The sequence below is a fragment of the Erythranthe guttata genome, chromosome 4 (assembly GCF_056151865.1).
Source record: "Erythranthe guttata isolate IM_541 chromosome 4, IM_541, whole genome shotgun sequence".
In the NCBI taxonomy this organism is placed as follows: Eukaryota; Viridiplantae; Streptophyta; class Magnoliopsida; order Lamiales; family Phrymaceae; genus Erythranthe; species Erythranthe guttata.
This window is the reverse complement of record NC_142536.1, coordinates 20,192,348-20,207,483: the sequence shown is the minus strand read 5'-3', so window position 1 is coordinate 20,207,483 and position 15,136 is coordinate 20,192,348. Positions and strand designations below refer to the sequence as shown.

General features: G+C 36.9%; 5 protein-coding genes across 14 annotated transcripts; 1 reads left to right on the top strand and 4 right to left on the bottom strand.

Annotated features, from left to right (window-relative positions):
* Positions 1-47: 47 nt before the first annotated feature.
* LOC148771375 (uncharacterized) lies at positions 48-2,488 on the bottom strand. Its single transcript, XM_088817362.1, has one exon. It carries the CDS (start codon positions 2,098-2,100, stop codon positions 673-675), a length of 1,428 nt encoding a protein of 475 aa, XP_088673488.1. The 5' UTR covers positions 2,101-2,488; the 3' UTR covers positions 48-672.
* A 13-nt stretch (positions 2,489-2,501) lies between these two features.
* On the bottom strand, positions 2,502-5,353 carry LOC105955932 (uncharacterized). 9 transcript variants are annotated; one of them, XM_088817363.1, is made up of 12 exons: positions 5,187-5,348; positions 4,983-5,066; positions 4,646-4,728; positions 4,422-4,513; positions 4,237-4,297; positions 3,944-4,011; positions 3,767-3,854; positions 3,611-3,700; positions 3,441-3,539; positions 3,083-3,202; positions 2,698-2,925; positions 2,502-2,576 (listed from the first exon to the last, which is right to left on the bottom strand). In XM_088817363.1, exons 2-11 carry the CDS (start codon positions 5,062-5,064, stop codon positions 2,743-2,745), a joined length of 966 nt encoding a protein of 321 aa, XP_088673489.1. In that variant the 5' UTR covers positions 5,065-5,066; positions 5,187-5,348; the 3' UTR covers positions 2,502-2,576; positions 2,698-2,742. The 9 variants fall into 9 exon arrangements, with proteins under 9 accessions (XP_088673489.1, XP_088673491.1, XP_088673493.1 ...); XM_088817365.1 differs by having other exon boundaries at positions 3,767-3,848; XM_088817367.1 differs by having other exon boundaries at positions 4,422-4,507.
* A 636-nt stretch (positions 5,354-5,989) lies between these two features.
* LOC105955974 (amino acid-ligase) lies at positions 5,990-7,212 on the top strand. Its single transcript, XM_012979783.2, has 4 exons — positions 5,990-6,376; positions 6,618-6,740; positions 6,815-6,910; positions 6,995-7,212. Exons 1-4 carry the CDS (start codon positions 6,070-6,072, stop codon positions 7,123-7,125), a joined length of 657 nt encoding a protein of 218 aa, XP_012835237.2. The 5' UTR covers positions 5,990-6,069; the 3' UTR covers positions 7,126-7,212.
* Positions 6,410-10,622, bottom strand: LOC105955973 (GPI transamidase component Gpi16 subunit family protein). Of its 2 annotated transcripts, XM_088817360.1 has the most exons (6): positions 10,178-10,548; positions 8,709-9,953; positions 7,894-8,040; positions 7,619-7,799; positions 7,308-7,520; positions 6,410-7,105 (listed from the first exon to the last, which is right to left on the bottom strand). In XM_088817360.1, exons 1-5 carry the CDS (start codon positions 10,403-10,405, stop codon positions 7,333-7,335), a joined length of 1,989 nt encoding a protein of 662 aa, XP_088673486.1. In that variant the 5' UTR covers positions 10,406-10,548; the 3' UTR covers positions 6,410-7,105; positions 7,308-7,332. The 2 variants fall into 2 exon arrangements, with proteins under 2 accessions (XP_088673486.1, XP_012835235.2); XM_012979781.2 differs by lacking the exon at positions 6,410-7,105 and having other exon boundaries at positions 7,162-7,520; positions 10,178-10,622.
* A 1,804-nt stretch (positions 10,623-12,426) lies between these two features.
* LOC105955972 (uncharacterized) lies at positions 12,427-14,052 on the bottom strand. The gene is made up of 2 exons (XM_012979780.2): positions 13,680-14,052; positions 12,427-13,452 (listed from the first exon to the last, which is right to left on the bottom strand). The coding sequence occupies exon 2, from the start codon at positions 13,410-13,412 to the stop codon at positions 12,486-12,488; it is 927 nt and encodes a 308-aa protein (XP_012835234.2). The 5' UTR covers positions 13,413-13,452; positions 13,680-14,052; the 3' UTR covers positions 12,427-12,485.
* Between the last annotated feature and the right edge of the window lie 1,084 nt (positions 14,053-15,136).

Sequence of the window (15,136 nt, the reverse complement as noted above, 5' to 3'; positions counted from 1 at the left end):
AACAATTGGCCCTATCACAACATACAATTATTTTTTATCAACTATTACAAAATATAAATTTTATCCCCTATAAATTATTTTGATAGGAATCGAGAACAATCCAAGAGAATAGTAAATAACGATGGCCGATTATGTGCAAGAATCTTAAACACAATAATATACCATATATAGTTGTCCGTATGGAGAGGACAAAACTCCAGAAATTCATACAAGTTACTAATTCTCAATCCCTAAAAACTGAACAAATACTAACTATTTATACTAAATTAACACAAAACTAATCTCCTAAACATAAGGAATAACTGAAATCTAATAACTGACTTAATAAAAGTCAGTTTATGGATAAACTCCTAAACACAGGGAATAACTAAAATATAATAACTGACTTAATAAAAGTCAGTTTATTGATATATTATCCTTAATTAACTTCCATTTCTTCCGGGAAATGAGTTGGTAGAGGTGGAATTGTATCAGTACACCCCCCCTGAAAATTCGGCTTGTCCTCAAGGCGGAAATGTGTTAAAATATTGATAATCGGCTTCAAAAGTTGGTGTGTGAGGAACTCCTTGAAGCTTGTACTTCTTCCCATTCAACTGAAAAATGAGAAACATCTCGCTCCAATTTGCTTGCACAGTATTCAAAGAAGCAAGCCATTTAATTCCCAAGACCAAATCAGCTCCACCAAGTGCAAATGGATAAAAATCCAGGGAGCTGAACCGAAATGTCTCGGCAAATTTGATTGCATTTGATCACATCCCCGTTGCCAATTTTTACTCCAAAAGAAGGAACCTCTTGGATAGGTAATGCAACGTCTTGGACTATCTGTTTCGCCACGAAATTATGGGTTGACCCACTGTCAACGAGGATTAAAACTTGTCGGTGCTTAATTTTTCCCAAAATTTGCATGGTTGATGTTGCTGAAGTCCCCATCATAGCATGGAAAGATATTTCAGCCAATCCGGCAACAGTAGCATCCTCGGCATGTGCATTGATTGCGTCTTGCGCCTTTATAGCTGGAGGTTCGTTCTCCATAAGTTCCATGAGGGAAAAGTTAGACGATTTGCAGCGGTGGCCTGGTCCAAATTTTTCGTTGCATCGAAAACATAGACCTTTTGTCATTCGTAACTGTCGCTCTTCCCATGACAGAGCTTGTCTAGATGGCATCGACGGAGGTTTAACTGAATGGGGCTGAGGGTATGCTTTATTTGGTGCAGGAAAATGGGGATCGTTATGAAGATGATTTAAGTTTCCATTGGATGTGAGTTTGGATTCAAATTCAAGGGCCAAACTCATAGCTTTATACACCGTTCTGGGCTTGTGAATTCGAACATCAGCCTTTAGTTCATCCCTCAAGCCATTTAAAAACACACCTAATAAGCAATGATCAGGCCAATTTGTGACACGTGACGATCTCTTTGCAAATTCTTGGCGGTATTCGGTGACTGAACCAACTTGTTGAATGCTACAAAGATACTCATTAGGATTTTGAAACTCGGCTGGTCCGTAATTTTCTTGTAAAGCGCGAACAAGATCATCCCAGTACAGCAAAATGCTTTCGCGGTTAACCCAAGCAAAGAAATCAAGAGCATCACCTTCAAGATACATGGCTGCAACATCGACTTTGAGTTCCTCCGGTGTTTGATAATATCGAAAATGTTTTTCGGCTTTTAATATCCATCCACGAGGATCGCCACCGTCGTACTTTGGAAAGTCCATTTTTGTATGTGGTCGTCGTGAAGGAGTTCGCAACAGCCCAGGGTTGTCGGCATCATCGTCATCACCCTCCGACCAATTTGATCGACCTTTGTCACGCGGTCCCAACGGAATATCAGTGTTCTTCCCTTTGTTTCGAACTCTCGTGCTTGTTTCCCCAATTGGAGATCCACTCGATTGTTCCTTCAGTACAGCAAGTTCCTTCAGTGCAGCAACTTCAGCGGCAAGTGAGTCCAACATGTTGAGTTTTGCAGCAATGGCGGAAAGTTGAAGGGCTGTGGAATCTGAAATTTGGTGGGTTGGTGGGTTGGGAAGGGTTGGTGGCTGATCATTTTGTGAATTGGAAGATCGAGTATTAACCATATCTATCGTTCTGGCTGATACCATTGATAGGAATCGAGAACAATCCAAGAGAATAGTAAATAACGATGGCCGATTATGTGCAAGAATCTTAAACACAATAATATACCATATATAGTTGTCCGTATGGAGAGGACAAAACTCCAGAAATTCATACAAGTTACTAATTCCCAATCCCTAAAAACTGAACAAATACTAACTATTTATACTAAATTAACACAAAACTAATCTCCTAAACATAAGGAATAACTGAAATCTAATAACTGACTTAATAAAAGTCAGTTTATGGATAAACTCCTAAACACAGGGAATAACTAAAATATAATAACTGACTTAATAAAAGTCAGTTTATTGATATATTATCCTTAATTAACTTCCATTTCTTCCGGGAAATGAGTTGGTAGAGGTGGAATTGTATCATATTTCTATAAAACATTATTTCAAATAATAAGATTCCACTCCATTTCAGATCATGTAGATATCGTGTAAGACCTGAAAACACGCTTAATTCGATTTTGTTGGCAACCGAGGGAATATACTTTTCACAGTTCACACAGTCTACACTCATAAACAGCTATGTAAACTGTAATACAATAAGCATCATCTCTCAAATCTATAATATACATAAAATATATATTCATATCGACTCGTAGTGTGTGAGCCTAACTTTTATCCCGACAAGAGTCCAAAGAAAGGATTCCTCGAAGCATTATGCAACTCTATTGCAGCTGACATCAGTACGCCAATATCAACATTTTGTCGCGGTAAGAGCAAAAATTTACCTCCGTCGACTCTCTCAAACCCACAGAGCTCAAGAAACTCGATACCTTCTTCAAATTTGCCAACTCTTTCCTGTTAGAAAGCAATTCGTTATAGGACAAAAAGTGAAAAGGGCATTAGCGGAATTTTTTTGACTTGGACTCGTTTTGGCACTTTTGAGAGCTCTTATGAAGAACTAATTACATGAAATTTCCGTGTGTTTTATGACATGTATCGAAAGGCACCGAACCTGGAATAACGGGTTGCTGATGCGGATCTTCCTTAACTTGTCGTTATCGGGATTGTTGAATATATTTGTCACGTAAATCAAGAGAGTCTTGAATGCCCTCATGGCTTTCGCATTGTCGTCCTAATTACATCAGATGCTATGATGTTATAACAGAGACGATGAAAAAAAAACACGTGTATACACACAGACACACAACACACAAAAGGAGGCCATGAGATAGGATAGTAGGTGAAAACAAAAACGAAGATTTTATTTTTAACTGAGAATGACGAAAAAAGTGTTTTTTTCAACATTTGAAAGAGCATCTCATTAAGTATTTTAGAAGTAATATAATCAATGGAAGATTATAGCAAGATACCTTGTTTTGACGCTTAATGGATCTTAAACATTCTCTCATATTATCTCTTACTGCAGCAAGCTTTACAGGCGAAAGACCAGGGACAACTGGCTCCAATTTCTACAGTACGGAAAATTATTTTAGGCCTTGAGAAATAAATTTTAGTTACCAAAAGTACCAAAAATTAGTACCTTTGTTATCTGTGGCTCTGCAGTCTCGGGTTTTACTTTTACAGGTACGGGAGCTTCTCTAGGCAATCCAAGCATCTCCCGTCTTTCTAACTACCGAAATTGAACAAAATGTGATATATGAAACGACGATGTTCAGAAGGAAAACATTAACTATACCTCATCTTGCTGCAGTTTCTGACGAATACTCTCTCTTGCTCGTCTCTCTTCATCTTTCTCTGCTTTGTTCTGGGAAAGGAACCTGAGACTCGTTCGAAGAAAACGAAGGAGTGCAATAAGTATAAAAAGCAACAGCAACAAAACGGCAAACACTATTTTAGGGAATGTTCAACAAACCGTTTCCTTTCACTTTCTTCCGCCATTCGCTTTGCTTCTAACAGTTCTTTACCTGCTCGAGTCCTCTCCTGCAAGAAACAATATAATATCTAATGGCATGATATTATGTACATTGAAATATGCAGACCCTGAAACCATCTTCATTCACAATAACAAGCATAAACAATCCAACATGGGGTACGATTAGTACAACCAATGTTGTTATCCTAGTGATATGAATGAGAATCATGAAAGAAGACACGAAAAACACCGATATTTTCTTACACGAAAATTGAAGAAATTATCTACGATACCTTCTCCCTTTCTCTTTCTAGTTTCCGTTCTAGCTCTGCTTTCCTTTTCCGTGCTTGATTCCTGAAATTAGAGGGATTCAATGTGGGGAAATGTTAGAAACGAAGAATCGCTACTCTGATTACAAAGTTATAATTGAAAAAAAAAAACGACGGTGAAAAATATAATAAAGAGCATAAAAACAAACCTCAGCTCCTTTGCTCTCAACTTGACGTCTTCGGAAATATGAAAGCCTTCGGATTCTTCAATATTGACGTTGACTAGAACCTCGGCCTGCTTCTTGCATAAGTGGCAGAGGTGTAAATAACCCCACAAAACATAACATAAAATGCACTTTCTACAGTATTTGAAGCTCATATGTAAATAACAAATGACAAGAACATTAGCGGCTGTGAAGACAAAACAACCTACCATAGGTGTTTGTGGTTCACTGTCAGCCGTATCGTTCTCATGTTCAACGAGCCAATTTATAGCATCCTCGATACTTGAATTGCCTGAATAAAGCAATTCAAACACATACCAAAAGTAAAATATATTAGCATCAAGAACAAAACATGCTCCGGAAGCCACGGAAAAAGATACGTAATCCATTGTGATTAACTTCACTCAAGCAGAACTTTTGAAGACAATACGTAAACATCATAAACAGAAGACAATCAACGCATAAATGGAATAACAATAAATTAATAATTATATATAATCATATGAATTGTGGTAAAAGGATTAAATCAGATTAACATTTATTTACCAGAACAAATTGCCTTTGTGGCTATAGCTTTTGAGAATCCCATTTCTTCAAGCTCACCTACCAATCTCTTGTATACTTCCATTTCTAACAAATCGGCGAAATTAACAAGTAACATCAAACACAATCATTACATTTCTGATTTCACCCGAAAAAAAGGAATTAAAAAATGCATAAATCTGCAGAATAGCGAAAATTAGAACGTACCGTTGCTGATTCACGCGCGCCTCGAGAGGAAATCTTCTGTGGATCCGAGAAACAGATGGATGAATGATTTGTGAAGATGATTGGCGAAAGGATCGGCAAAGGCAAAGAAGGTTGGAGAAGAAGAGTCCGCCATTGGAAGTATTGAAGATGCTGATTCCTTGCTTTTGCTGGATTAATTAATTTGAATGCATCACCTTTAAATACCATGGATGATTTTCTTTTTTTTTTCTTTTTTTTTTTTTTAGATTTTTAATATTATATTCATGTGCTATAAATCCTTAGGTTTTAATTTAAAATTGGGAAAAAGGGAACGACATATTCCAGAAATGGAGACGATAACTTGGGGAAATATGCAAAATTTAAAAGTATAGGGGTATATATAAATTTTTATTTATATATGTTTTCATACAATTATATTGAAAATAAATATTATTATCAACTATTAATTTGTAATTGTTTATTAAATTATATAAGTAATTAGAGAAACAACAAGAGTATTTGAAAATTTGTTATTCATTTTTCAGAAATTGCATAATGATCTATAAGGTTTCCAACAGGTGTCCTCACTTGTCGGATACGATAAATAATTGTAGTTTTGGTACTACATAAACTATTACTATATTCTATGTTTCAATTTTATTAATTATTATTGTAGAGAATTTGCAAGATGTTTAAACTATTTTTACAAAATATCTTAAATGTACAACCCAAAAAAAAAGTAGATTAAAAGTAAGTATAATTAAGAAACAAATATTCATAAAATAAAATGTTAAATAAATAAATAGTTTTAGATACTTCCAGAATCCATTAGAAATTCAAAAACCCAACACCTCAGTAGCAAAAAAATGAAATACGCTAGAGAAAAAGAAAATCAAACTGTTTAATGGAAGGAGGAGAAAAGGGGAAGAGAAGAATAAAGCTATGGTGCGCATCTCTGCGCAAGATAGTCCGAATAAGTGCATGTGATGAGGAGAAGCTGGACCTCGGGTCGATATCTCGGGTATTCGGGCTCGACCCGAATACTCTGATGCTCAACGGTCACTTCATAAGCAGAGGCCCGGATTTCATAGCTTATACTGTCACGTGGAAGTCGCTGATTGGCTTCTTCTCTGCCCGCGGGTTGCCCACCGGCGCCACCGATTCCGACGCTCTCCTTGTCGACGGCAAGTTTTCCAAAATCGGCTCCAAAAGTATGAGTTTATATTTTCTTTTAATTATTTAAAATTATTTTTAATGCTGTTTATTTTAATTTCATTGTTATTTGGGTATAAATTATTGGTTATTGTCTCTTGAATTTTCTTTATTATGTTTTTAGTGATATATTGTGGCATTTAATTTTTTTTATTCTTGTCTTTGATCATATTTCAATATATTTTGGAGCATTTTTTGTTTTTTATTTTTATTTTTTCTCGTTTAATAAGTACTCGACAGGATCGTCGGAGCTAGAAGATGCTGGATTTACGATTTCGAACGCCGAAGAACAAAGTTACGGTGGAGAGAAGAAGAGGCCACTCCTCAACAACAAAGACATCAAGTGGAGTAATAATAGTTCAGGTAATTCATTAATCGTCTTTCGGATTTTTCAGCTGTGTTTTGGATCTGACAAAATCAAACCCATCGAACCCCAGGCTGTAATAATTCCAGCGACTTGGATTTGAAGAGGAAGTGGCGGTTAGAAGATGAAAGTCGTCTTAAGCGACCGAAATACGACGAAGCTGATTTAGGTAAAGCTGTGACATAATTAAAGAATGATGTTGATTGTAGAGGACTTTTTACCTATGGTTTTTCGTTTTTTTTTTTTGTTTCAGGTCTCGGTAGTAGAGAGGGTAGTACCTTGACAAACGGCCAATTTTCGTGCAGTTTTATCTGCAAGAACATGAAAAGAATGCGGTGTGATGATGAGATGGTTGTTTCTTCCCCTGTAAAGAAATTAAGATAAAGCAATGTGTTAGATCTCTCTCTCTCTCTCTCTCTCTGTGGAATACTCAGCTGTTTATATATGGCAAAAATCAGTAGTTCAATGATACATATACCTGAAGAAACAAAGCACAAAGCATATATATATATTCAGAAGCTAATTAATCCTAGGTAATCACTATTCTGAAGGATACATAATCATACATGGGAAAATGGTCTCTTTGGTGGCTCATTGATAATAAAACTGCCAGACAATAGCAATGCCAGCTACTAAAACGACCTTTGCAACGAGTTTATAATTTACGGAGGATTTTTTAGAAGAAGAAGATGATGGTTTTGGTGGAGGTTCCCATGGCTTTCCTCTCAATTTAGCTGACAATCTTGATAGCAATAGGCTCAACGGGCCTTTCTCTGCACCTGCACGAACAGGATTTTCAGACATAAAAAACAAAAAGAGCAAAAAGGGCAAAAAGGGCAGAGAGATAACAAAATTTGAAACAACGGAAGTATCTCACCTTTTCCCTTTAGAAGCCTTTCTTCCTCGCCGCGGCGTCTTCGTAGTGCATTGAGCAGTGATCCGAAGTATAAAGCAAAAATAGTGCATGTCATTGTTATTACATTGTAAGGCATGCTAAAATCGGGTGTGGTCAAAGGTACGAGTAGCACTTCCGTGTATGAGCGAACTGGGGTTTTTCCCTAGAGAGAGAAATGCAAATGGTTTAGACAATGAAGAGAACCGAACAAACAGAAAGAATATATATCCTGTTATGCGGAATACTCGTCTCGATACCTGTAGCTTGGACAATATGGGAATTTCTTTTGAGAGACTATCTTCGAAAGTCATGTTTGCGACGAAGTCGGCAAAGTGTACGACTGCTGATGGAATGTCGAATCCCTGATTAGCATCTGGAGGATATTCGTCGATATGAAGAAACCCCTGTTGAAGCAGCATAAAAAAATATATTTAAGTGCTAAATGTAAACAGCTGAATATTACAACGACAACTTCAAAGATTTCACGAAAAGAGTGCTGAAAGAAACTAAATCCGAACTTAAGCACAATTAGATATACATACACTATACGCGCAATATTTAATAAGTCCGAACGATATGAAATGCAATTTGAAGATCACTTGCCCAGCAATCCAGAAAAATATTTAGAGATAAGATTATGCATTTATAGTTCACTTTGCCACGATTACTACGGATCAGTGTGCTTTCAGTTCTTGAGGGTAGCAAAAGCCTTTTCGGGATGAGGAAAAAATAGTTGGCGGATAAAAATGCTTGTATCATTTGAAAAACGAATTATTTAAACTCAACATTTAGGGAACAAGTTCTCACAATTTCTATGTCCAATAGCTGAAATTAGTTACGAGCACGTAAACTTAGCAGTAAAAACACACAAGTGAGGTGAATTACAGACTACATATTCATACTGCATTGCTTCAACAATTCCGTCAGTTAGCTGCACTAGGTAAATTACGTCATAGAAGGTAAAAAATTACCGCATTAAGGTAGAATAATACTAACAATTTCCATGGGTAGAAAACGCAAGTCTAATTTGATTTTATAGCTAAAGATAATAACTGCTATAGAAGGAGCATACCTTATCAAACTCCAAAGTCAGTGCAGCTGTTTTAACGCTACATGGTAACCTCAAGACGATCTCCATCACTCCAGGAGAGACCTTATCTTCAGAAGGTGAAACGTGTATTTTCTCTATGTTATCCATGGTGGCTTGAGATTCTCCATCCAAAAACACTTCCAACGTATGATAGTAGACCTTCACATACCAAGGCACAACTTGGAAAATGCCAACTCTCAATGAACATGCTTTCTCATCATCAAAACCAGCGATCTCTATATCGTTGCTCCTTGTAGATTTCATCGAAATGGCAATAGCACCTCTCTCGTTTCCACTTCCTAATAAAAACCTGCTCGCATGTAAGGGTCCCTGCTGACATGACCATACTACAGGCACCTTCCACCTTAATCCCAACTCAAACGGTCTGTAATCATCGAAATCTTCAACTGAATATTCATAGAGGATCGACCTCTCTTTCTGAAAGTTCTCCACTTCTTTTATAACCCTTTTTGGGGGATGCGATAATGCAAATAGAGGGTTATTGTGAGAGCCCTCGTGAATAAGAATCTCATTCTTTTGCGCTTCATTTTTTTCCCTCGATTCATTCTCATCAGATACTAAATTCTGCTGAAATTGGACATACACATTACTTGAATTAGAAAGAGAGCATTTCCCAGTGACTTTCCTGCCAAATAACGAACTCAACGACCAACTTGGCTGTAATTTTTTTCCGGAAATAGTGTTTGGTTGAAGAACAACAGTAAGGGTTTGTTCAAGCACTATCCCAGTACTACTACTAATCTTGGATGTATCAAACTCGTCCGATTTCAAATGCAGCCTCTGCGAATGATAATAACCCCTGTATATTGAAGGTCGGTCCATTAGTGAAGAAAGTCCTGCTTTATCTCTGCAAGGAAGCAGCTTCAACCAGGGCGTTAGATTCTCAGTGCAAACCGCTTCACGAGGCAATGTCCCATAACGCAGTTTGCCTGAAGACGATGACTGAAAACTCCATTGAGTGGCGGAGTAACTAGTTGAATGCTCCAAGAAATTGATTGAGGCACAAAAGAGCCCCGAAAGAGCATGAGTTAGATTCTTCCACGAATCGTCAACCTGATTTTGAGGAACATCGAAATCAGCCCATAGTTCTACTCCAGGTGGCTTTGCGTTGCTGCTTGATATTGGGTCGAACCCTCCCCAACGCTCGTAATTCCAGCGGCCTTGTGTGAAAGATAGCTCCATCTCCCGAATATGGAACTTGTGAACCTGATTTGTGCAGCAAAAAAACTAGGTTAAAATTCCAGATTATCTTTGAATCAAATGTTCATTAAGCCAACTAAAATAGTTCATCGTTACATGAAATTTTTGAAATCAGACATTCGAGCACACACAAAAGCAATTCGATCAGAAAATTGAAAATAATAGAAACAGCGCAATGAACTTCAAAAAACAATCCACCAACAATTACTTGATTAAACTAAATGTTTTACCAGCTGATAAATGGATTTGGGGAAGATGTAATGGTGGCGGCCATAGGTTTGAGTCGGCGGCGCGCTGCTCTGGAAGTGGAAATGAGCCAATACTTTCCGATCGGGCAGTGGTCTCAACAGCAACGCCTCCGTGAACTCTTCGTTCGCTTCTTTCTCCTCTTCCGCTGTTGATTCAGAGCCCCATAAAAGTATTAAGAACAACAGAAAACTGAATTTTAAGCGGCTCATTTGATCGGTACCGTTGTTGATTTTGCGCAGTCTCCGGCTATCAAATTGCTGATTTGACTGTGGATTTAGTGGAAACACTAGTTTCCGCCATGGGAGCTTCGATTCAAAGCTCGCTCGGCCGGGTTAGGAAACTGATTTCAATCGGGAGATCCGGGCCCTATTGACCCGATTATTTGTATGGGCCGGGTCAGCCCAAGTTGTAATGGCCCAATAATCTGGGTTTTGATAAGGCCCAAATGTTAACTTACGGGCCGAGTCCAGAATTGACCCACATACTAATTTAATATTAATAATAGTTATAATAGATTAATAATACGTCATTTAAAAAAAAAAAAAAAAAAAAAAAAAAAACAGTACTTGATCTTTCCAAACAAATAAAAGAGGAAAATTAAATAAAGATATTTATATACTTACCAAATATTTTATAAAATTACAATTAGGCTTTTAATATGGTGATGTACATGTTAATTCATGACTGTCTTTAATGCACATCTGCATAAATGGTACGTGTCATTTCAATTCTAAAAATATCGTTTCAATTAATTGTCATGTCACTTGATCATTTTTTAGTTTGAATTTGGCAAAATTCAAAGCACATGATTCTTAAGTTAACTTTCTATAACACAACTTGAACTGTCGAGATTGATGTTTTGTTTCATCTAAAAGTTCAAAGCATAACTCGTTAATGCATAATTGTGTCGTCCTACGACATCAAATCTAATTTAATTCAAAGTTGTATTAAAAAAACTAACTAAAATGACTATAATTTCGTGTTTATTTAATATTTTTTTGATTGCCTAGGACCAACTACAAATTGAATTCAATTATATGAACTATGACCGAGTAATAATGAGTAAGGTGGTTCACCATCATGATTAATTAATTATAACAATATTGGTCGAAGGAAGCAATAATTGATGATACCCAGAAGATATTTATATCAAAAACAATTTATGATGAATGAGCAAATTATTCATTCACATTTTCGGACTTATTGACATAAATTTGTCTCATTGGGGCTGTTTTTTTCTCCTCAATTAGTTATATGCGTTTAGGCAAAGTCACTTTCGCCAGCCACTTTTTCATTTCATCTAATAAGTGTGCAAAAATACCAACTTGCATTGATTACATTACACACACACACACACACACACTTGTTAATAATTTCAGTTTTCAACTAATAATGTAAAGTCTCATATTCATTCTCTCACTTTTAATATTTTGAGGAAGTATAATTTATTACATTCACATTTTCAAATAGATGGTAGGGATAGATGTCACCTTCACTAGCAATAAAAGACACAATAGTTAGTTGGTGTAGCAATAGTAGTAATATGAATATATGATGTACTCCTTGTACCAGTATTTTAGAAGTCGAGCTAGTCGTGCACGGTTTCTCCGATACGATCTATATGTCTCGTCAAATTTGTAGGAAATTGCGCAAGAGCGGCGTTTAGAAGTGGAGCTAGTCGTGCACAACCAGTAGAAGTGTGTACTTAGTTGATCCATTCACAAGTCTTGGATGAGTCGTGATTTCACGTAGTCACAAGATTCCAGTCGCATATCTAGGCGCTCGAGTGACAACTCGTTAATTTTCATTGAGATGCTACACCAAGTGATCTTTAACCATTCATATGGTAAAAAGCTAAGCACACATAAACATTGATGTATCTGTGCAGTAAGTATATGCATATCAATGGTTAATAATTACTCAATTTCATGAAACTGCCGTTTGATGTATACTTTTAATTATAGAAAATATATCAAGCAAAACTTCGATAATAATATTTCCTTGTAGCAAAACCACATTGCCATACCATTCAATTAAACTTTATAGTAAATAAATAAATAAAAACTTTTCCAAGCCCCAATTGATTTCAAATGTGTCCAATAAATTGCGTCGGTGACCCAATATTAAGCCCAAACTTAGGGGGAATGGAGTTCTTTTTTTTTTTTTTTCTTAAATATTCAAATTTTCTAAATAATAAAATATCTTATTTACCATTAAAAACCCACCAAAATTAAAACGCAGTAATTTTGTTTAAGAAAAAGATTTTTCAGGGCAATTAAAATTGATGAATTAGAAGATATCAAGAATTTCCAAGATGTAATTATTGCAGAGTGGGCAATGCTTTCTTTGTACCCACAGCTCCCGGGAGCACAGCCTGCAGAACGTATGCCCGCAGGGGATAAACGCCGCCCCCTTATGTCTCACCATGCACACGCAACAATTGTTGTACCCTACGCCGCCGTTCGCGGCGGCGCTGCTTCCGCCGCCGCTATCCTCCTCATCCACCTCGTCGTCATCCTCAACCACTACGAACGACGACCGTTCCAGTCCCATTTGTCTATCGGTCTCCTCCAATAAGGCCATCAACGACATTCTCACCGGCTGCTCCGCCGCATCGCCGCCCACCACCGCCGCATCGTCCACGGTGTCGCCGCCGTGTTCTTCCTCTTCTTCGACAATCAACCGCCTCCTCGGCGATGAACTCAAGTGCTCGTATCTACCGCTCGCGGACCGGTAATTCGTGCGCAAACTCGCCTGGGTTGACTCGGCCGAGTCGAGGTTTGAGTTGAATCGGGTTGAGGGACGGCGAGCCATCATCAGCATGCGGCGGTTGTTGTTGAGGGGAACGTCGGACGACGGGATGGGGACGGTGGAGGAGGACCATACGTCGTCGCTTCCCCTGCGGCGGAGGCGGATCTTGTCCTTCAAGTGCCGCCAGCTCCTTCTGGCGTCTTTCCGGCCACCGACGCCGAGTCCGGAGGTTTGGTCCTCACGGATGATGTCTAGCAAAGTCCGATTCGAGTTGACGCGCTGCATCGGTTCGTCGAGCGGCGGCGGCGGAGGCGGTGGTCTTTTGTCGCTGAGGACGGCGAATAACGTTAGACCTCCGCCGCTACCGGAGGAGGTGCTCTGATTCCCTTCCTCCTTGATTCTGAGAAAATCTCGGAGGTTTTGCGAGTCCAGATTCTCCCCGCCGCCGCGGCCGACGATTTCCATTCGCCGGTACGGTAACAACTTAATTTAATTGATTAATTCTCTGCCAAAAGAGAGTGAAAAATTCAGATAATATTAAAAAAAAATGAAGAGAAGCTTCATTCATGATTCATGGGCAAACGTGATAAGATTTCTCGAAATTCGAACAACATCTAATAAAAAAATGATTTCAGCCATTAAAAAACTGCTAATACCAAAGCTCAGATCTGAGATAATTTTATAGTAGAACAAATGAAAAAGGAAAATAAACCCTACTCAAACTGTAGATACCTTTCGTGGAGGAAATATCGAAACGCAGAGACAGATCTGAAATTGGCAACAGCTTTTGCATGCGCAGTTGAATTGATTCACTTCCAATAATGAAGAAATGAGAGAGAGGAGAGAGAAAGTAGAGAGAGAGAGAGAGAGACAAAAATGAAGAACAGAGATTCGTAAATAATGAAAATAATTGAAGAAAAAAAGAAAAACAAAGGAAAGGAACAGAGTGGTGAGTAGAGAGATAAGATATATATTATGATATAAATTATGAAAGCTGAAAAGGTCTTTCTTTTCCTCTTCTCTCTTCTCTCTCTTTCTCTCTCTAGTTTCAATATTTTAGTCTTTTCTTTTTCTTTTGTTGCAATTTGTGTGTCTATGATTGGTTACATACTTTGACTTTTCTTCTCTCTTATTCTATTTTTTTCCAATTTAATTAATAATTATTTTTAATAATTAATAATTATAATTTTACATGAACCAATTAAAATGATCATTATTGTTAAGACAGTTTAAAAATTTGTTTTGGAGTAGTTGATTAAATATTAAATAGTTACTACTATATAATATATTTATTATTAAATATTAAAAGATTATAGTAATTTTGGATTTTTGTTAATGTGAGGCACATCTAGGAGTTGTTTGGTTGCAAGTTGAACCACCCTTAACACCCACACAGAAATCGTTGAGCTGGCAGGTTTAGGCATATTCCCACCACTCATTTAATAAAACCTACGACCATTATTTATTTATTTATTAAAATAAAATAAAATAATGGAGATAGATGGAATTATGTACGTAATGGCGGGAATTGTTTTAAAATCGAGTGTAATAAATATTAAATAATAATTAATTCGTAATGCACTTTGGGCCCTGTGAAAACTGGGCTTCAGCTCAGTAGCCCAAATATCCATATAATTAAATATTTTTAGGCCTTTTTTAACACAATAAGCCCAGACGAATTTCGATTACCCAATAGACATGTCAATGAAAAATCATTTTTTTTATATTATAGTTTATTTGTTATTTTGTAGGATATTATACAATTATCCCGATTTTATCAAAATAGCAATTTATTTTGAATTTTGACATGAAGAAAATATTATATTTTGCTAAATTATTTCTTAATTTTACAAATACATGATGAAATTGCTTTTATAAATCAGATTAATTCAATTTAAGGATATACGATTTATCTGATACCACATCTTCTACACTTTATCGAATATTAAAAGAAAAATTATAGATCAAAATGTAAGGTTAAATTACGAAAATGTATTTTTTATTTAAGGTAAATTACGGTCAAAACCGGAAGTCAAAACAAAATTGAAATGACATTTAATATTTCAGTTCGCATTTAGAATCCTAAGCAAATCGTACTTCATATTTTATAGGGTAAATTACGGCCACCCCTGTTAATGGTTATGGTCAAATTACGAAAATCCTCCTTTTGTTTGGGTAATTACAGCCAC

Bases quoted from the DNA above. Each gene is read 5' to 3' on its own strand.
- LOC148771375 (XM_088817362.1), bottom strand. From the start codon at position 2,100: ATGGTATCAGCCAGAACGATAGATATGGTTAATACTCGATCTTCCAAT.
- LOC105955932 (XM_088817363.1), bottom strand. From the start codon at position 5,064: ATGGAAGTATACAAGAGATTGGTAGGTGAGCTTGAAGAAATGGGATTC. The intron at 4,012-4,236 runs GTATCGTAGATA...TGTTTCTTGCAG, and splicing joins TAGAAAGAGAAAGGGAGAAG to GAGAGGACTCGAGCAGGTAA. The intron at 3,203-3,440 runs GTATCTTGCTAT...TGATGTAATTAG, and splicing joins CCATTAAGCGTCAAAACAAG to GACGACAATGCGAAAGCCAT.
- LOC105955974 (XM_012979783.2), top strand. From the start codon at position 6,070: ATGGAAGGAGGAGAAAAGGGGAAGAGAAGAATAAAGCTATGGTGCGCA. The intron at 6,377-6,617 runs GTATGAGTTTAT...AGTACTCGACAG, and splicing joins TTCCAAAATCGGCTCCAAAA to GATCGTCGGAGCTAGAAGAT. The intron at 6,741-6,814 runs GTAATTCATTAA...ATCGAACCCCAG, and splicing joins GTGGAGTAATAATAGTTCAG to GCTGTAATAATTCCAGCGAC.
- LOC105955972 (XM_012979780.2), bottom strand. From the start codon at position 13,412: ATGGAAATCGTCGGCCGCGGCGGCGGGGAGAATCTGGACTCGCAAAAC.
- LOC105955973 (XM_012979781.2), bottom strand. From the start codon at position 10,405: ATGAGCCGCTTAAAATTCAGTTTTCTGTTGTTCTTAATACTTTTATGG. The intron at 9,954-10,177 runs GTAAAACATTTA...TGCACAAATCAG, and splicing joins CCAAATCCATTTATCAGCTG to GTTCACAAGTTCCATATTCG. The intron at 7,521-7,618 runs GTGAGATACTTC...CTGTTCGTGCAG, and splicing joins AAGGCTTCTAAAGGGAAAAG to GTGCAGAGAAAGGCCCGTTG.